The sequence below is a fragment of the Empidonax traillii genome, unplaced genomic scaffold, assembly GCF_003031625.1.
Source record: "Empidonax traillii isolate 1590-97213 ecotype Southwest subspecies unplaced genomic scaffold, ASM303162v1 scaffold101:size1699134, whole genome shotgun sequence".
In the NCBI taxonomy this organism is placed as follows: domain Eukaryota; kingdom Metazoa; phylum Chordata; class Aves; order Passeriformes; family Tyrannidae; genus Empidonax; species Empidonax traillii.
In genome coordinates this window covers 1,077,994-1,099,174 of record NW_020955294.1, presented here as the reverse complement: position 1 = coordinate 1,099,174, position 21,181 = coordinate 1,077,994, and the positions used below count along the sequence as shown (strand labels likewise).

The window sequence follows — 21,181 nt, the reverse complement described above, 5'->3', positions numbered from 1 at the left end:
TTTCCCCTCTTTTTTTTTTTTTTTTTTCCCATCTAAAATTTTATTTATCAGGTTTTTTCCTTCCTATTTAGTTCAATGACACACCAGCACTCATTGATGTTTGAAGATGTTTCAGGACATTCTGTGATGAAATGCTTAACTTAAGAGATGTGAAAATATAGTGAGAGACTTGTCTGTCTCCTCGCTCCCGGTTCAACTGACGATTCTCTGCGGTGGTTCCTTTCATTGTGCCTTTTGTTTTGGGAAAATCTCTTCTGAGGTACCTTACTATACAGGGACACATGAAACAGATTTAAAATGGAAAGAAAAAAATAGCCTTAATGAAAGAAAGCTGAAGAATATCTTTACATAAGGAAGTGATCATTTTTTATTAATCAGAGGGAAATGTATATGTAATTATGCTAGATGAACTCTGTGGGGAGGTTTTTTTCTCTCTTTATGATGTCTTAAGGGATTTATAAATATTACAGAGGTTTTATAGCATCATAATATTTCAGATGTGCAGTAAAGCTACTTTCAAAGGATTAGTGCAGACAAAGCAGCATAGTAAAAAATAATTACAAGTCAGCCAGTGCTACTAGGCTCTGACATCCAGGGCTGATGAGAGTGAGAGAGGCAGGGTTCAGGGAGATAATTTTTCTAACAAGAGCAGACCACACAAGTGCTGTGGAATGGAGTTCTGAGAACTGTCTCTGGCTCTCGGTTTATTCCAGGGAATTTCAGACCGGTTGGGTCTGGGATGTCTCCCTGCATGCTCTGTGCTGATGGGGAGAGGGAAGGGGAGAGGCAGAAGGAAGCACAGGGGAAGCCTTTTCCTTATTCCCCCAACATTGCTGTGTTTATCCAGTTCGAGTGACACCTTGTAGGGGATTCTGCACGCCCCAAAATAGACGGCATTCTGATCAAATATGCTCTGATCTGCTGTCTGGAATGTACCACCTGCACTGGGACAGGCACCAGCAAAGCTGAGTGACTTCAGCAGCTGGAGTGGAGCCAGTCGTGTGACCGCCGTGTTTGTGTGTGTGCCTGCACATGTGTGTTCATGTGTGTTCCTTGCACATGTGTGTTCATGTGTGTTCCTTGCACATGTGTGTTCACGTGTGAGTGTCTGTGGGCATGCACAGAGGGACTGCCCATCTGCTCATGTGGAGGAGGAGGAGGAGGATGTGAACGCTGGAGAGGAAAAACCGCTGGGTGGGAAAAGCAGCTGCTGAATTTTTGGGTCACAGAGGTCGAGGAGTCTGCAGTTGGAGAGGTTCTCTGAGAGAGAAAGTTTGGGGAGATAAAGCTTTCCCTCTGTATGTCTGCAGGAGAAAAAGGAGGCTGGGATTGGGAAGGGGGTTTGTGTGGGGCAGAGGAGAGTGTTTCGTGGATGGGGGATGAGGCAGGGAGGATGCAGCCCAACAGATTTTTGTATCTAGCAGGGATCAAAGGGGTGTGTGTGTGTCTGTGTGGGTGTGTGGGAGGCTGGGACTACACACAAAATGGAGTGAGGATGAGAAGGGAGGATCTGTTTGTGGCTGTGGAGTAGGTAATAAAAAGATCTTCTGTTTCTCAGTTCTGATAACGTGGGGTTTATTTGAATGATCTGAGGCTGTTGCCTGTTTGAAATGCAAATTGTGCCCTTAGAGCAGTTTATGTTTCTTACTCCTCTAGACTGTTCCCTCAAAGGCTTGTGTTTGGATTGGCCTTGTGCTGCTCACCTGCCATGGAAAGGACCTAAACCACTCTAAAACAGGGTGGCTTGTCCACAGCTGGGATCTTTGGTGCAGATGCAGTGCAGATTATCTCAGCAGAGAAAACTTGTTAGAAAATAATCAACAAAAATCCTGTCCAGTGCTGCAGAAATGCCTTGTCCAGGCCCAAGACGTAACTTCTGATTCAGAAGCTGTATTCCATGACAACAAAAATTCAAAGACAGGAAATGTCAGCACTGAGATCCCAGAGTGGATGAAAAACAAGGGGAGAGTGTGATGAAGGAAAAAGTAATAGCAAGTGAGAGTTACCATCATACAGTGGATCACAGCAGGGGACAGAATCTGAGCAAAATGATGGATGATTCTGTCTTTTCTGCAGTCACAGACGTAGCTGTAGAGGAAGGAAGTACAAAATGTGCAAGCCTGGCAGTATTTCATGTCTGCTTTGCCTTGGACTGAATAAACACATAAGGGTACAAAACAACAGAATTGGGTTCTTAATAGTGTACACTCCTGTTTCCCTCTGCAGGACCTGCTCATCTATTGGTGTCTTCTCTGGTAGAAAAGTTTTAAAAAGGCAAAATAAGTTGCTCAATGGGAAAGTGTTTCTGTTTGTATTTCATTTTTGGCTGTCACATTGTCACCTGTAGTTATTTAGAGTGTTCTCTGCGTGTTTTAAGGCAGGGTGGACCATACAAGGAACTGATGTCCCCAAACCAAACCGAAAATGTGGCTCCTGGCAGAGTGCTGCCCCTCTCTCCTGACTGCCTGTGGAGACACTCCTGCTCTGCAGAAAATGCTGAGTAGAGATTGGTTGCTTTATAATTACTGAAGGGCAGAAGTGTGCACCTGAGCAGGCAGTCAGGGAGCTGTGCCTGTGTTTAGCTTGCAGGAGCTTGGCTGGTTTACCATACCCTGTCTGCAAAATTCACTGAAGGTCTGAGATGATGAAGTCCTGCAATAATCCAGTGTCACTTCCTCTGTATCTCCGGTGTCAGGAACCTGCCCTAGCACGAGCCTTTTATGAATTTATCAGGGCAAACAACACCTTATATTCTGAAGTAAGAACCAGGTATTTTTATCTCCTTCTTCCTTTACATATGGAGATATGAACTGATTCAATGCCCCTTTTCCTTTTAGGTCACCCTGAAATCAGAGATTTCTTTACTCTGATTCATTTGAACACACACACACACACAAATGAATCCCTGTTCTTCCATCCAGTAAGGCAAAGGCCATCCACACTCACTGTCTCTGCCTACCTGTGTCCCTGCATACCCTTGTCCTCTCGGGCTCCCTGACAGTGCCAGAGAGGAGGAACATAAAGAACCTCACTGAAGGAAACTCAGCTCAAAGCAAATGGTGGTTTAACAGAGTTTTCCTGGGGCCAGATGTTGGTATATGGCTCCACTTTTTCACTGAAACCTTCTAAAACAAACCAAAACCAACCACCCAAAACAAACGAAAAAAGACCCTTTAAAATCCAGGCTAATTGAGAGAGTGCTAATATCAGTAAGACAAATGAGTGATACCCGACAAGCCTGCGGTTTCTCTTCTAAAGTGAAGTGTTGTTTTCTTCACAATGGGATGATTAATACACTCAGGCAGGAATATTAATAGGCTTGTTCAGTTGTTGCAACATTCTTCCCACTGCTGTGCTATTGAGGCCTCGGAATCTGAGCCCAGGGGACCCTCAGCTCTTCAGTTGCTCATCTGGCACGTTTTGTGTGTCAGTCTCCCAGCACATGCTGCAGTGAGAGCTGCTCCATCTTGGCAAAGTGCAGCTCAGCACACTTTGTGTGTCACGAGTGGGGAAATCAAGGCAGGCAGAAGTGATGTGTCAGTCACCCACTCGCTCCTCTGCAGGTCACCTACTGAATCTTTGGCAGTTTAGAAACCATATGTCTGCTCAGTTCTGTGATGTTCTTTTTAATATGCCACTCCTTCAGAGAGATACTCCGGAGTCAGAATCCTGATTGTGTTCATTAAAAAATTCTGGAGAGCTTGGAATTGTCAGACAGCAGCACGGACCTATTTCTGTTCTCTTAGAGCTGCCTTTTAATTCAAGTTACCCACCAGAAAGACAGTGACAATGTACCCTGTTCTATTCCTGCTCCACCCACTTATCTCTCAGCCTTCCTCCTCACCTGCCTACCCATCACTTGTGCAAAACCAGGGTGCACTTTCTTTCTGTGATTACAAATTTCCTGGCCTTTCAGGGCAGATAAACTACAATACTGGGACCTGCTAAGCCCAGATGCTCTATATATTTTGTGCTAAAAGGCTTAGTTTGACATTGGTGGTGGAAGGCCATTCCCACCCAGCAGCTGTCCAGAGGCCCCTGTGAGATATATTGGTGGTCTCAGCCCTGTCCCACAACTGAGCAGGTCATAAATAAGATCCACACCCAGAGCTTCAGAAAAACTAGAGATGGATGGAGCAACACAGGCACTGATCTCCTCTGTCACCCCTGGAGATGATAAACCAGAGAGTACCACTGAACAAATATGCTGGGATGAGTTTCTTCTAGGCTGGAACTACATGATCTCTCCCAACCCAAGCCATACAGTGATTCTATGATACTTCAGTAAGTGTTCCCTGTATAACCAGTTTTCAATCTTCTTTGCCTTGAAAAGGCCTTCACCAAAGTGAAGAAACTTTCGGGTGGTTTTTGACTTGCAGGTCTGTTTCTAATATAGATATTGAGCCACAGCTTTTGGGTTTATCTGATCCTTCCTTACATCCACAATCCTTGCTCAAAGCCTCACAGCACAGAGAGCCCACTGAACTGAGGACTAATGGAGGAATTGCCGGCGTTTGGCATTTCAAGGAGCTGGACCCACTGCCCTGCGCTGTGGTGACAGATTAAAGAGACACAGATGGTGTGCTGTTGTGGGGAGTATTTATCACGCTGCACAAGGATGCTGTGTTTGGCCACAGCAGAGCAGCCCAGGAGAAGGGGACAGCGTGTTTTGTCTCCATCAAGACCAGCAGGACCAGAGAAGAACCAGCTCGGCCGCCCCCCCCCGAGAGTCCTCGTGCCCCGCGGTCGCTCCCCCCGACAGCCTGCGATGTGTTCCACTGGGAACATCTGCTTCCCCTTTACCTCAGGGAACAAATACATGGAAATATGGAGGATTGTTCCTAATATTTCCATTCGATCTGGAAGTGTTGAAAACCTCCACCAGGCACCTCACGTTATGTGGAAGATTGCCCATGACTGCTCAAAAATAACACTTATTTCATGTGGAGGAGGAGGGAATCTGTTTATTCCAAAATCAATATTTCTACATTCATTAAACATTCCACTTATTAACTTCTTTTTTCCATGCCTGTGGTGGCATTCTATCCTTGTTTTTATCCCTCTTGCAAATATATTTTTCATTTGATTTCCATTCCTATTTCCAGATTTTAGTGCTCTGCATTAGCTAATTGGAGCTTGACAGGTCTGGAGTGTGGGTATGTGGAGGAGTGCCTACCACTGCCCTAATTTCCCCCCTTCCATATCCTGGGATCTAAACCAGGGTGGCTGAGTGCAGAAATCTGCCTGGCAAATTAAATTGATCAGACAATGTATGCTTCAAACAGAGCCAAGTGGGAATATTTCCTTGAGCTGCTCTGCTCCTCGGGATATTTGAAATCAGTATTGAATCTGAACTTTCACAGGCTTTTTTATTTTGATGAAAGGAGACAGTAGAAGTTGCCTTCTGTTTCATGCAGAATAGCCCAAACTAAGTAAGACTAATTTTCTGTGACACGAGAACCAGGTGGGACTATGATAATGAAGTTTAAAAGTAAAAATGATAAAGAAAAAAGTAATCTGTCTGGAAGGGAACTCCAAAGGCAATGCAGCTCATTATCCTGCCCCAAGTTAAGGATAATGCTGTGGTTAAAACATTTCTGTAATCCGTAGAAATCACAGATTTTATTCTTTACTGCAGAACAAGAACTGTATTGTCTTAGTCAAGCTGGTTGGGCCCTTATTCAAAGATATTTAATGAAGTCTAGTTCTGACTGATTTTTAGGGAGCATTAGATTCTTAGATATCATTGTAGCTCTTTCCCCAATCTTGCCCTGTCTCAGCCTCCAGACTATGGAATGGTGATAAAAGCAGTCCTGCCCTTTTACTTAAGATGACTATCTTGAATATTAAAATAACATGGTCTACTAAGATAATGTGGTATAGAGTCATAGGTTGGTAAAAGAATATAGGTTTCAAGTGTAGAGGGTGTTCCTGCACAGGAAGGATTAATCTGTTCAGTCACTGTTGGTCCAGACAGAGCAGATTTTGAAACATTTCAGTGTATGAAGGAAATGATATTATTTCCCTTTATAGTTCCTGAACTGAGTCTCCATGCAGGGCCCTACTTGGAATCCTGCTGCTGGTCCCAGCATGGGAGCTGGGAAGAAGCAGCACCTGTAGGCACTTTCCTGAATTGCTGGAATTCCCTGAGGACAGCAGGTTGGGATTTCGACCTTATATCTCCAAGTGGCACCACAACATTTCATCACTGCTCCTGAAGCACTGAGCTCTGCAAAGCCAGTGTGGAATCAGATGGTCTGTAATCCATGAGGTGGAGGTGACTGTGCCCCAGGAACAGGCACTTCCCTGGGGGAACAGGCAGTGCACCAGTCACGATGTTGAGCCACACTTTGGGTCTCTCACCTTTTTAAGGCAGCCCAGTGACAGTGTCCTTGTTTATCTGAGCTGTCAGGTTCCAGGAGGGAATGAAATCACTCCAGCAGGAGTGATAAAAATCCTCAGTGAGAGCAATTTTTATTGTATATACACACACACACACACATATATTCAATCCTATTTATGTATATATATAGGATTGAATGAAAAACCTTGTTCTAACAAAGCACAATCCTCTTGTATTACTTGGCTGTATATATTTTACTTTCTGTTGAAGATGGAATTTGTTTTCATGGGTGCTTAACAGACAAAAGAATATATATTTGATCTTCTTCTTTGTATTACAGGCTCCCAAAAAGGCAAAGAAGAAGATAGAAGGTGGTTCCAATGTGTTCTCTATGTTTGAACAAACCCAGATCCAGGAGTTCAAAGAGGTGGGTCACTGTGCTGCTGTTCTCCACAGTCTCCTGTTATTGCTAATGAGTAACATAGGTTTTGTTTGTACCCTTATTCAATTCTCCAGCTGCTTTAATAGAACACACAGTTGTTTCTGAATCATCCCTGTGGTTTTGGCTGGTGTATCATTTTCCTTGTGTGTTTGTTTGTTCTTTCTTTTCTTCTTTCATTCTTTCTTTCTTTCCTTCTTCTGTCCCTCACTCTCCCGTTTCAAGCTCCAGACTTATTTGAAAAAAAGCCCCTGCTCCAAAATAAAGGAAAATTACCATCTCATCCGCTTCAGACCTGATTCAGGAAGACACTTGATCACAGTTAAAGTGGCATTTTAAATAAGAATAGTCTTACATGCTCAATAATTACCCTGAATAGGGATGCCTGATTGAACCAGGGCTTTAATCCATGGTCTGTTCCACAACAGCAACAGAAAATGTTCTTCTGTGCCCTTCTAAGAGTGCCCACAAACTAGAAATGAAAACACCAAGAAGCCCTCAGCTGACTTTCTCCACAAATGCCAATAAACCAAAACAACATCTTGAGATTAACAAAGCACTTTTTGGCTCCCAAGGACTCTGACATTCCATGCACTGCAGATTCTTTAAGCACAGGTAAGAAGGTAAATCGGATGGGCTGGCATGAAAGCTGGAGCACATTAAAGACAGAAAATCTACTTGATAAATTTATGTTCTTTTTCTGAGTGGACATTCTAGAATGTCTGTGAGACCATCACTTTCTGGATTGGGTTGTCAAATTATTGGCTTTCCCCCCATTTTTTCTATCTCACACCTCCAAAGCCATTTCTGATGTGATAAATGTCTATTGTTTCATTTTGTGCATGGGTCCCTCAACAGTACTTTCCATGAGGATTCCCACCAGGAAAACTCAGCGGTGGATGAGACTAAAACCCATACAAAGGACTGGGAATATGACCCAGCTAAATGGATCGGAACTACTAATAATTTCTCCCCAGTTAATGGGAACACGTTTAACACTCTTCTCCCACCTCTTCTCCACATCCTATGAACCTCCATTTTATTTCCAACAAGGATTACTGTTTGAAGAAGGACCAGCAAGCAGAATGCCCTATTTTCTCTCCTCTAAATCAGATAATCCTGGGAACATTTCTAGGAGGATGGTGGCAGACTAATGGCATGAAACCCAAGACCATGTTGTGTCTAAAAACTGCATATTTGGGACAAGCATTTCGGAAAAGCTGGTTTTGATCAGAACATTTTTATCCAGAGATTTCAACCAGCTCACCAGCAAATGTTTCAGCACTGCTGTTGTGCTGTTTAAAGTTCACCCATTACAATATTTGATGCTCTTCCTGTCTTGTGTGAGCTTGCTGGTTTTTGCTTCGCTCTTCATATTTTCTCCTGTTCTGCTTCCAAATCGTGGGGATCACCATTCCAAGCAAACCTTCCCCAGGGAAAGGAAAGCATCTCCAAAGCGTTGGGCTCAATTCTTTATGAGGGGATGGTTTGGCAGGTAAGGGAAGGATTATGAACACGGATGTGGCAAACTGGAATGTGAGCAGTGGGGCTTTGTAAGAAACTGGAGGTGAAACTACATCAAGATCTGTGGATATAATACAACCAGGGAAGGAAATGCACCCTGCAGAGCAGCAGATTTTAAAAACTCTGCAAGTTACTGTGGCTGTGTTCTCCTGAGAACACAGTCCTTCATCATAATACTGAAGTAGGAATAATTCCTGGTCACTGTGAAGATACACTCTCATATTGATGTGCCTGTCAGGCAGATAACCAGCTTCAGAGACATGCCTGGTATGACCAGGGGGATTTCAGGTCATTAAAATCTTTCCAAATCAATGAAACATTAAAAGTGTGATGGCAGCAAATAAAGAGACAGACAAACAGGTAAACAGATAGATGGGCAGTTAACTGGCTTGGTAAGGAATGGTCAGAGAACATCAAGTCTGTGTTGGCTGAATATAAAAATAAATTAACTGGTTTTTTTCTATTTTGCCTGACAAGAGTATTTAAGGTCAGCACATCAGGGTCAGTCAGAGTACTGTCTCAAGGATACAGTTTATTGGAAAGGGGAAAAACCTTTAAATATATTATCCTATGGAATAGGATTTCTCTGTACTTCTGACAATTCAGCTATCTCCGTATGATGGGCCATTTTAAGTCCCAGAAGGAAGTGACTTCAGGTTGATTGCAGAGAGGTATCTACAGAAATTAAATGTTTTACAGAACATAACTGCACAGAGAATGGGGTATGGGGAAGGTACAAACACACAGAGCAAGCACTGCCTAAATCCTCCCTGACTAAAGTCTCCCTAATTCCAACTTTTATGGGTTAAGGCCTCAATGGCTGGAGCTGCCAGCACTGGCTCCAGCCCAGCTGCTCGCTGCACTGAGCAGTAATTTAGCAAGAAGAAGTTTGGGTGGGTTTAATTAAGCCCCTTGCCAAGACACAGTAGTGTGTTGAAAGTGAGGAAAGTGCAGTGAGGTGCTGTGATGCGGAGGAATCCAAGGAAGTTAAATATTCCTTTTTGCAGGATGAGTATCATACCCCCCTGGCCTGGTGTGTGTGGTTGCAGCACTGTCCTGTGCAGTGGCAGTAACAGTACCTGTTCCTTTTTCTTCCCACAGGCTTTTACCATCATGGATCAGAACAGGGACGGCTTCATTGACAAAGCAGACTTGAGAGACACGTTTGCTGCTCTAGGTAAACTGCCATAATTAAAACTAATCCTTCAATACTTGAAAAAAATGCAGTGTCAAACACCTAAGAAAGGTCTGTACTAGAATTACAGGGGGATAAGTGATGAGATTCACGGGAGGCAAAAGGAAACCTGTCCAGTTTGACCTTCCTCCTTCTGGTGGTTGCTGTGTCACTGCAGAGCTCCAGCTGGAAGGTCTCCTGCACAGTCTCCTTGGGAAGAGGTCTGATCCCTCCCCTGCAACTATTTCAGAACAAGCCCACCCAGGCAGGGGTCCATGCCAGGCATTTCTGATTTGCCTCTGAATCCAGGCTTCCCAGGCTGCACCTTTTTCATCTGGGAGCCATGGAATATCCACTGATTAGCTCTGCTGCCGTGGACTGGCTGCTCCTCTGCCCACGCAAAAACAGGAGGACTTCATGTGAGGTTCTGGGCTTCATGTGGGGTGAAATGTGCATGTCATGAGATTAGGTATTGTCCATTCCATGCCTATCACAGCCCTGATAATATCAAGCAGATTAGAGCAAATCTTCCCAAGGAAAGGAAAAATTAAAATGCTCGTGATCCCAAACCTGGAGTTGTATCCTCGTTGCAACATCTGAGGGCTTGAACAGTGATGTAGGCATTTGGGATTTTGCCATCTGGATCTTATTAAAACGAGTTTGATAAGAATCTTTAGTGCTCCCCAGGGTGGAATCAGATGCCAGCAGAGTCACTGCAAGGAGCAGAAGCTCCTGAACTCTTTATTGTGACAATGAGGTTTGCAAACTTTGGCCTGTAGCTACTGTTACCCTGAAATATTTATTTCTTAAGGCCAAGTTCTGGTGCCTTTCCTGTTCAGTGAAGCCCTTCAACAACTATAAAGTACAGTCACAGCAAATTACCTCTCAATTTGAGAAGGGTTGCCAGGGTCTAAATTCTCATCAGGGGACTGCACAAGGATGGGGAAGGGATAGGGCTACTCAGCTCATCCATCTGCCCTCTACTCAGTGAGGTGTCTCAATACACAGGAGGGCAAGGACTGAGACCTTGGATTCACTTCATCACTTTGATCTCTGCTGTATTAACATCAGTGGGGCCCATATTTCACCTGAGGTAAAAAAACCCCGAAAACAAAACAAAAGCAAACAGGAGTTTATTTGGAAGTGCCCCTTGCCTCGTCCACTGCTGGCCATGTCTGTGTTATTTATCCTCCTTACTCCTTCAGTCACCCTTTGATCTCAGAGCCAGCTCTGCCAATTCCTTTTCCACTGGGGTATTTGGGAGTTGTGTTCTACCATGTTATTAGCAAAGTTGTATGGAGCCCTGAGCTCCCCAGTGGGAGGAGATGAATGGGAATCGTTTTTTGAAACACAATTTGTGATTTATTATGAAAAATGATCTCTGCTGCAGGTCGTCTGAATGTCAAGAATGAAGAGCTTGAAGACATGGTGAAGGAGGCGCCAGGTCCTATTAACTTCACTGTCTTCCTTACTATGTTTGGGGAAAAGCTGAAAGGTAAGTACCTCTGGGGGATTGGAGAGGTATCTGTCAAAGCTGCTCGGCACTGAAATATCTCAGCACCTTGCAAATGATAATCATGTACCCACAGAACAGCGCTCAGAGGCAAGGAGGGATCTCCACCTTTGCAGGCAGAGCTGAAGTATGAAAGGCTAAGGGACGGTCCAGAGGACAGTTCAAAGGTGGGATTTAGCTTACACAAGCTCACATGAAAGTGCTAAGCTGAGAAAGCAGTGAAATCCCAGCAGCCTGGGGCACGGGGAGGGGAGTTACTCACCACCAGCAGCTTCCTAGGCTGAAGTCAGTTCCTCCCAGTGTTAGCTGGTTTTAAAGTATTTTCTCTGTTTCTGGAGAAAAGCCCCTTTTTACACTCCTTTGGGTCTTTAGGCAAACATGATCTCTGCACCCTCCTTGCAGTTCCAGGGCATGAAGAGGAGCGTGGGCTTCCCTATTTTCTGTATTAGTTGTAACCCAGTGGCCCAGCCTTGGTGTCTCTTGAGGTCAGTAGTGATTTTGCATTAGGTGAAGACTTCACTTAATGAAATAATTAAATCTCAGGGGATTTGCAATGGTAAGGCAGAGGGATTTTACCCATTGCTGCAGAATTTATAGGGATCACTGGGGGTAGTTCAGAAAATATGGGTACTAAATTTGTTGTGTGGGCTGGTAATTCAGTCATCTCTCTTCTGCTCATGGCTAGAAACTGCAAAAGAGGGGGGGTGAAGCCAAGAGAAACCATCATCTTCCCACATGCATTAGAGAATGGTGAAAGCCTTGACCTTCAAAGCAAGGCTGGCCTCAGCCAAGCACATTCCAGAAGTTTGTTAAAATAGCTAATGAACAGAAAAATGGAAAAATCCTATACAGTCTTCTTAAAAGCAGTTGTTGTATTGTTCCCGGATTCTGGCTTTACATTGCTGAGCACAATTCCAGTGGAGGGCTTTCTATGCTTGGAATAGAAAATAGAGAGGTCTGAAAGAAAGAATTCATGTAGTTAGTCCTTGAAGAAAATACCCTCCTGCTAAAGAGAGCAGCGAGTCTGGGAAGCATGAGAGGGGATGGAGGAGGCTGTAGATTGACACAGAGGAGGGGATTTTATTACCCAGACATCAATCTGTCTTGATAAATGTGGCACCTCCACCTTTACATGCCAGGTGTCACCTGGCACAGAAGGCAGTGCCCTCCTCTGCAGTTTTCCTTCGGGGGTATGTGGATGTTTGTTGTGGGGTGCCCTGCTGCCCATTATTCCATTTGTGATGCTCACAGAGGGCATGGAAATGAGCTCCTCTTCCCTTCCCTCTTGTCCTTTACAGTTGCTGAAGCTGGCAAAGACTCTGGCCCTGCCAATTGTGTGGCCTAAAAGCAGAGCCAGCACAGGAAGGTGAATGGCAAAGCATAACCCTCTTGTCTGCAGGTTTCCTGTTGGCTACTTGCAGGGGAGGAGGGTTTTTTTAATTTCCATTTGGTGAAGGGAAAATCACAGCTGTGCTTGTCATGCCCTTCTGGTTGGGTTTGTCATGCAAAGGAAGCACAGCCAAAAGACTGCACATTCCCAATCAAAACTAATTGGGATGAAGAGCCTTTGTAGTGCAATTAGAAAGGGAGAAAGGGCTAGAGGAAGTGGATATGGCAATTTTGCAACACTCTTTATTAGCTAAGTACCACTCAGAGAATTTGGTGAAAGGTGCTTTCTAAGTAAAATTTGTTGTGCTATAATTGATTTCTGTCATAAAGGGGAAGCTGGGATTTTCAGGATGAGCTTTAGCTTTGTACGCCGAGATTACGATGCCAGATGAACAGCTAACAAAACTCGGTTTATGTTAATGCCAACCACATGGAGCTGCTTCTACAGGGAGTCAGAATAATACAATTTGTACAGAAAACAGAGATGCCGCACATCAAAGAAACCACTTTATTTACCAGCTAATCAATAAAGAATGCCTGCTGCATTGCTTCTCTTCAAAGCCAAAGTCCAGGGATATGACAGAGTAGAAAATGCAAAACACAGCAAGGGAAAAAAAAAAATCCCCCCCACAGCGGTGAGCACTTAAAATGCAGAGCTCTCCTCGGAGCTGGGGGACGTTTCTCTTCACGGGACAATCAAAACACTCATTAAACACCGATGCTCTTTGTATTGATCGCAGATTCACTGCAGTTTGAATGCACTGCCTGCAGCTTGGCCCAAAAAATACACATGGCCAGTGCGTGACAAGGAGGAGGCAGGATAGCCCGAGGTTTGTTCCTGTTCCATCCACCAGGACAGCACCAACCCTGGGGAAATCTGAACAAAGACAGCTAGGAAAGCATCAGGAGGGTATGCAGCCACTAGAGCAGGGAACCTTGGCCGGGTTCTATCTCTGCCAAACTTTGAAACAAACTTTGAATCTGCAATTCTTTGTGTTCCATCCTTTTTAAGTCACTCTTTCAGTATTTCAGTTTACCACGAAGCTTCATTTGTCCTCAGGTCAGTTTACCTGCTCGTAGCTTTGGTTTCCTACAGCTGCAAAGACCTGTGTTGTATATACTGCAGTAATATTTTCAAATATTGTGGAATAGTCAGAAACAGAGTCTACAGTGTATTCTTGGGAGTGGGTTGAGACTGTGAGTGTACTGAAAATCAGCAATATTACAGCACAGTCAGACGCCCCAAGATTAAGGCACTGTGAAAGCGAGTCTCTGACACAGATTTTTTCCAGTCTAAATAGATGGAAGAAAAGGAAGACCATTACTATCATTTTACTGCTGGGAGCAGAGGGGCAGGGATATTAAACTCATACCAAAAATCTGTGGCCCAACTAAGAGCAGAAGCAAAACCTGGGAGCCACAGTCTGGTGCTTTAAACCATCCTGTTTCTATAAGTCGCACTTAATGAGGAGATGTTTAAGGGGAAATAAGTGCAGATCACCATTTTACATTGATCATCCTGTTTCCATTGCATTCCATTGGCATTTGGATTTCATGATGAGCTCCATTTCCTTCAGTGAGGGAAATAACCTCTTCTCTATACAGTGAAGAACAAGTAACATCAAAAAGTGTTTTTACAAGGAACGTACTGTACAAGATTAAAGGAAGCCAGTGAGGGAAACAGTTTGTTATATTTTCATTTCTGAAAGCCACTAATCCTCTGGGTACTGATATTGGAGACCAGTTCCTGGAAGTTTTCTCTCCTGCAGACACAGAATAGATATGAGTTATTATTTTTAAGCTTCTGAGCATTGAACTATTCACCTCTATTGTTTATCTGACATGACAAATGCTGCCGACTTAAGGAACCTTTGTCTTCAAACCCACAACTGCAGATTTCTCCATTTTGCACTGTTTTCAAGTGAATGCAATTACTTAGCAAGTGTTCAGCAGCAGGAGAAACACATCCACCAGGCTCCTAAATGATGTTTCATTAATTTCAGGCACGGACCCAGAAGAAACCATTCTGAATGCTTTTAAGATTTTCGACCCAGAAGGAAAAGGCCGCATCAAGGCAGACTAGTAAGTTTATTTCAGATCCTTTAAAAGAATAACAACAACCCCAATAATTGCACCATTTTAAAGAGCTGCTTAAAAGCTGTATTTTTCACGGTGCTTTAAGAGACAGAGGAACTGTCAGGCAAAGGAACATTTAGCTTTGTAAGCCGGAGTTAAAAGACTGGACTATTGTATGAATGTGTTTGTGTACCAAAAAGAGATGTTATTGTCTTCAGACACTGCGAGAGGCAACGGAAATATAATCACATGTAGGCCATTAGATAGCCTTTTTTTGAAGGTCTGGGTATAAATCAACACATGACTCTTTGTAGATCAACTCCATATGTAAAATTAAAACCAGTGTCTGGTGCCTAACTCTCAGAGTGCTTGACTCAAATGGGACAGCTACTCCCTCCTTAAAAAAGTGATCAATTTAATTAACTCTGTGACATGGTTTTAGTGCAGGACATTTTCCTTTTTACGCAGTTATGGTTTGAGCCTCCAGACAATAACTTGCAGTAAAATTCCACTGGATGTGGTGGGAGCCAACCCTAATAATACTATCAATAATCTGGCAATTATTGTCAATACGGCTATTTTTTAAAATAAGGAGGCAGGGCCTAATTTGTATTCCCAACCTGCTGCCCCAACAAAGCAATGTAAAAAGACTTCCAGTGCTAATTGCACAAATGTGAACCCTCATTGCACTGCCAGAACAGGCCTTCAGGTAAGTGGGATAAATGATATCAAACCAGGGCAGTGGATGGGGAGGTCTGACCTATGGCTCCAGAGAAATGCTTTATGTACCTGGATTTCTGCATATGCTTAACTCTAATGGTGAATTTGGGGTCTATACTTCTGTTGCAGCAGCCATTGCAGGGAGATTTTATAAAGCATGATATGTACAGGACATTTATTGGGATCCATGAATTACAGAACTATTTGCCTCAACTAATTCTGCAAATGTTGTGATAAGCTCTGAGTGGGATCCCATGAAGGTTTACACGCTCTTATCTGCAATTACTGATGTCTCCTGAAAGCCAGCTGAAAACATAAAATTCACATATGCAACATTTCTTTCCTTTACCAACGGGCTGTTCTGGGACAGTCCCCCAGTGGGTGTGAGAGTCACACTCTGGTGTGCAACATGCAAAATAAAAGCCAGGAGAAGTGTTTTAACTAAGAGCTTCCAAATTAACGAAAGCACAAATGGATGTAGCAAACAACCAGCAGGAACAGAGGGTTAACAGCTGTCCTGATGGCTTTGGGGTTAACATTATCCCAGCAGCTTGGGAAGAACAGTCAGAGGATCGTATCAGAAGTGACTCAAACAACCAGAATAAACGCAGCCTGTTGCCAGATAGGGCAGATCACAGGGCAGTGAAATCACAGCCGTGAAATACGAACTTCTGATACCGCAAACCCCATGAAATGTTGTATTTCCCACCACTATCTGTAACAATACCCTGCATACAAAATCTGCAGCTTGCCACCCTGTGTCCAGCTCTACATTCCTTGGATGCTGGAAGCCAGCTGGAGTATGGGGCAAATCAGGAATGCAGCATCCCACTCCAAAATGAAGATGAGAGAGAAATACTTTTATTTTTCCTTGATGGAAAAGGTCAACCTTGTCCCCACCCCCACTGCACTGCTAACATTAGACAATTGTTTTAGTTCATCACCACAACAGAGCATAATGTTTACTTATTAGACCCGAGGGTAATGTTGATCATTACAGAACAAACCATTAAATCAATTCCGTGAATGTCTTTGAGGTTTAACTTCTATTCATATGCTTCCAAAATTTAGACATTTGAAGGTTTTGAAATAATTTTTCTGTTGGCTCACGCAGCCGTTTCAATATGACTGTTAATGTTAATAAATAATATTTCTCCATATTAAAAAAAATCCTGGAATGTTTCTCTCCCAAACCAGCCACGCTGACCTTTTAATCAGAACTTCTTTTTATGTTCATGGAGTTAACATCCTTCTGGGGGTTTTTATGTCTCTTCCCTCGGCGTGTTTTCACCTCTAGTCTGGAAATGACTCACTTAGTCCAACTGATGGTAGCTGGGATGGAGCCTTCTAACCTTTCCAGAAGCTCCAGGAGTTTATAACTTACTTCCAAATTCAATGACAGACTTTGTTTGTCTGCATCATTATCCCCCACATAAAACCCTTCCTAGAGCATGATGTCAAAAAGGGAGAATGCTTTCGCTCTCATGCTCAGCTGGTGTGAACTGGCACAGTGCTTGGAAAGGTTGGATGATTCAGTCCCAAATGCCATTCATGGGACAGGGTGAGTCAGGCCAACACCAACTCTGCCCAGTGCTGATGCCAACAGAGCTGTTCACATTTGCACCAGGTGAAAATGGGCCCAGGGAGATGAAAGAGGACCTTTGGGGGTCCCTGGGGCTGAGCCAGTGATGGCTCTCAGGGTAGCTCTGCTCCTTTCAACTCACCTGTTTTTCTCCAAGACACCCCTGTAGAAAGGGCAAATCCAGTGGAAAACCAAAATGTCCTCGAGATTTCACAGATAATTTAAAAAAAGGTGCTGAAAAGATCAGAATGCAGCAAGGTATTTGTAACTGTGGAAGGATCTGAGGTCAGCCAGGACAAGAGACAGCATTTAGATTCCCGCCTCAAGGCACATGAATGTTCTTTTTTGCCCAGAAGACTTTGGGTTTGGTTTGGATTTTTGAGAAGCAAAAAGTCTTTATAAAGAGAGCAAGAAACGCAAAGAAAAAAATTCCATAATTTCTGGCTTTGGAAATTGTGAGTGTTTGTTTCCCTATAAAATAAATAATGGAAAATGTGCATAGATCCTTTACTCAGTCCTTCCTCCTTCTGAGTGTGCCAGAGCCTACTGGGCTGTGCATCAGAAGATCATAATTAGATATTCGATCTCTTCCCCTAAATACTTTAAGCATGTGAATGGAAGACACACAGTGCCCAGATCTCTTTTTAATTCAGTCCTGTTTGTGACGAAGTTTATTTGTGACTTGTGACAAAATTGCTGTCAGTGCTTCCCTGTATTCCCCAAGCTCCTTCCCAGATCACACTTCCCATTTACATTTGCTGATGCTGTTTGCCCCCCTGCACAGATATCCAGCAATCAGTTTATGCTGAGGTGAGTGAGGCCTCTGCTCTTGCACCCACTGATCAGTCGAGAATTTGACGTCCAAAACGCAGTCACACCCCAAATAATACAGGGAATAAAACACAAACAGCAATTTGAGACAAAGGGATGAAGAAACTTTGCTAAGTAAAGAGAAGGCTGAAGTAATGCAGGAAAAATATAAACAATAGCTTAAGCTCTGTCTGTGACTTCAGAGCATTTCCCAAAACTTGCACGGATATTTTCACACTTGCCCTTGTGGGTAAGATCCTTATTCATCACCCAGAAACTTCTTTTTTTTTTTTTTTTTTCCAGTTTTCCCTTTCTGGGCTTCCAACTGAGCACTTCCTATCAACAAGAAGGAAAAAAATATGAGTCAGAGCTCTGAGGAAGTGCTGCTGTAGCTTTGCCATCCAAACCAGTTTTATCTGGGTGACTTTTCCCACTTGAGATGCACAGTGTAGGGGAGCAGAAAGGGGAGAGTCACTATTTTACCTCAACATCTGCATCCACAGGAGGTGAATTTTGCTCATCTGGAAGGGTTCCTGCTCAGGCACGATTTCTATTACAAATAGTTAGTTTAGAATATTCCCTTTAAGAAGGAGGAATAAATATTCCCTTTAGAAAACAGAAAGGGCTGCTTTCAGAAGAGCTGTTGCTCTCACTCTCCCACAACAAATTCTTCAAAAAAGAAGCCCTTTTTTATTTTTTTTCCAAATCTACAAACCAAACCAGATTTCTATATTTGCTTCAGCTTTTGTTTTTGTACAACAGACTGCTCAGCTGTTATCACAGCTTCAGAGTTTGCTGTACTGATCTAGAAAAACTTCTGATGATGTATAAATACCTTTGGTAGCAACAAAAGGAGGCAACTCTGCCTCTTCAGCGTGAATGCAAACTGTGAGATTAAAAAAGGAATTCTGTCACAGGAAGGGGAAATTCCTGGTGCAAGTGAAAGGGATGTTTTGTGTGATGTAACCGGGTTCGTAGTGGTGGATGTTGGAGCACATGGTGCATGTGCTGCCCTCAGCACATGAGTAACTGGGTGAGATATAAAGACATTTTATCTGAGGGGGTTAGACTGGAAACAAAAATCATCTTCCTGGCTTTTCTGTTCACCTGTAAACTTAGGTAAAAAAAAAATTACACGCTCCACTGCCTTCCCACAATGGGTGTAAAACAGAGGGTAAATCAGCTGATTGTCAGCCCCAGAACTATTCTCTTTGATGTAATTGCATGGGATACAGATTGTGTGGGGGATAAGCTCCTTGTTACAGTGCTGTAACTCCAGCTCGAGACACTGCACCACGAAATACAACAGGTCTCATGCAGTCCCACAGCCTCCTCTGGGAATGACTGCATGCAAATAAAGGGATTCTCAGATGATGATTTGGAATAGCTGCTGGAGTTCTCTTTCAAGTCCTCTTTCTCATTTCATGCTCTGTTCCTTTCATCCTCGGATTTTACAGAAAATATTCTCTCTTTTGGTTTTGTTAAGTGATCCAAACTTTAAACAGCAAGTGAGAAAACCTACCACTTTAGGTTAAGATAAGCATACAAAATTGCTGTATTTCAATTAGAGTAATAACCTTAAACAATTTTAAAACCTCCATAAAATGTCACAAAAGCGAAATAAGTTGGCAGAGCGAGGCATTGACACTGATGGGTGCCCACGGAAAATCTCTTACAATATCATGTAAGGATTAACAGCTCTAATTTATGCGGTCACACAGATTTCCTTTCATGCAACTTCAGGAAGGATCTTGCCATCTGAATTGTCATGTGCCATTATCACCCTTTAATCAGGTTATTTCATTTCATTTGAACAGCATCAAAGAAATGCTGATGACACAGGCAGACCGGTTCAGTCAAGAGGAGGTAAGGAACTGCTTTATTCAAAACTGAAATCTCTCTCCAGCTCCTGTTCAGCACTAAGTCTTTGCCCCTCTTTAAATGCATGAATTCAGCTGAAATCCAGACTGAGAGAGGGTTGATGCCAGCTCTAGCAATTAGTAACAATTCAAAGCCTCCCTTCTGAAGAGCTCCACAGCTGAATCAAAGTCAAACAGATTCCTTGGCCTCCCATCCACGATAAGCGTGGCCTATCTCCGGCTGTTCTTTCCTATGGTGAGCTGGGCAAGGCATTTACTGCAGCCCAAGTGACTTTGGGTGGGGACTGAGGTCTGGTTTCCATTTCTGTGAGTTATTTTGTTTGAAATTTGAAATGAGTTCTGAAACGAGGTACTGACTTTGTGGTTTGTGAGAGACTGAACACGAGCTCTGCTGGCTGGGGGGGAATTCAGAAGGACTTTATTTTCAGAAGAGGAGATTGAGTGGAGTTGGTTTGTGGCAAGAACAGATTGGACAGCCTGTTCCAGTCAGAACAGCAAACTGGACTGGTTTTGACCAGGGCTTACCTGAATTTCAGGGAGGGCTCTTTTCAACAGGGATCTTGTTGGGATTCCAGCAGGACTTTATTAACTAATTGTGCTCTAACTCCTATTTCAATTTCACTGAAGCTAAGGAAAAACCTTCCACAGTGGTTAATGGATCAGGGCAGCAGGGAGCTCACCTGGGTTGAAAATGAAAAGCTGAACATGCTGCTGTCCCACAGTCCCACCTTTGTAACACTTATCTCCTCTTTGCTTGGCAGATCAACCAGATGTTTGCTGCCTTCCCTCCAGATGTCTCTGGTAACCTTGACTATAAGAACCTCTGTTATGTTATCACCCATGGTGAGGAGAAGGACTAAGAGCAGAGAGATGAGCTTCTCCTGTGGGGCTGCACCAAGTTATTTCATAATGCCTTTGTGTGCAAGACAAAGGGCTAAACATCCAGTATGTGAAGCCATGTGGTCATCAGAAGAGAACAAATAAAACAACTGAAATTAGATTAAAGTTATTTAATGCTCCTGGTTTTATGAAATATCAAAACACCAATTTTGTGAGGGTTTTTTTCCCCATCCTTTTTATTCTCCCTGTCAGTGGTTTGAAATGGAATTTTCTTGATGAACTGGTGCTTTTGTGATTTATTGACAAACCTAATGTTCACCAGATGGTCCACTGGGCACTGCAGTGTTGCTTAACCTCTTGTCTTTTATACATAAGCTCCACGTATTAATTGAGAAATCCTCCAACTTATTGCACCAGGAAGAATATCTGGCAAATAGAATTATGTTCCATTTCACAGCCCCTAGCAATGAAAGTGTAAATAAAACAATCTTAAGTTCTTGTGAATATGCAATATGCCCTCTCCATCTCAGTGATGTGGTCAGTTTCATAAACCACTTCACTCATTTGCTTTTGTGAGAGAGAACAGAAATAGTGGATTATTGGCTATTTTGCTCATAGTAAAATTTACCTGGGTGCACTTAGAAATAGGAATAACAGATTTCCCCCTTCAGAGGCACCTCTGAAATAATAATAACACTTGATCTCTCAGCCCTTGGCCATTACCCTCGTGTTACAGGTGAGGAACACACTGCAAGGATGTTTTTAACCCAAGATCAGCAAGTTGAGGGCCAAAGAGAGGGATTTAGGAATCGTGGCCCAGGGTGGCACATGAAAGCAAATACCACCTCTCACTTTATTAATCTAAGATCAGCCCAGCTTCTAAAATGGGCT

General features: G+C 43.3%; 1 protein-coding gene across 2 annotated transcripts in view; it reads left to right on the top strand.

Annotated features, from left to right (window-relative positions):
* MYL10 (myosin light chain 10) overlaps positions 1–20,744 on the top strand; it is an 87,256-nt gene extending 66,512 nt beyond the window's left edge. The window contains exons 2-7 of one of the 2 annotated variants that reach the window (XM_027882099.1): positions 6,684–6,770; positions 9,408–9,483; positions 10,871–10,975; positions 14,386–14,464; positions 19,388–19,436; positions 20,212–20,744. In XM_027882099.1, the coding sequence (XP_027737900.1) occupies positions 6,684–6,770; positions 9,408–9,483; positions 10,871–10,975; positions 14,386–14,464; positions 19,388–19,436; positions 20,212–20,310 (495 nt within the window). In that variant the 3' untranslated portion in view covers positions 20,311–20,744. The remainder of the gene's footprint in view (positions 1–6,683; positions 6,771–9,407; positions 9,484–10,870; positions 10,976–14,385; positions 14,465–19,387; positions 19,437–20,211) is intronic. The other variant, XM_027882098.1, reaches the window with a different exon arrangement.
* Positions 20,745–21,181: the final 437 nt, after the last annotated feature.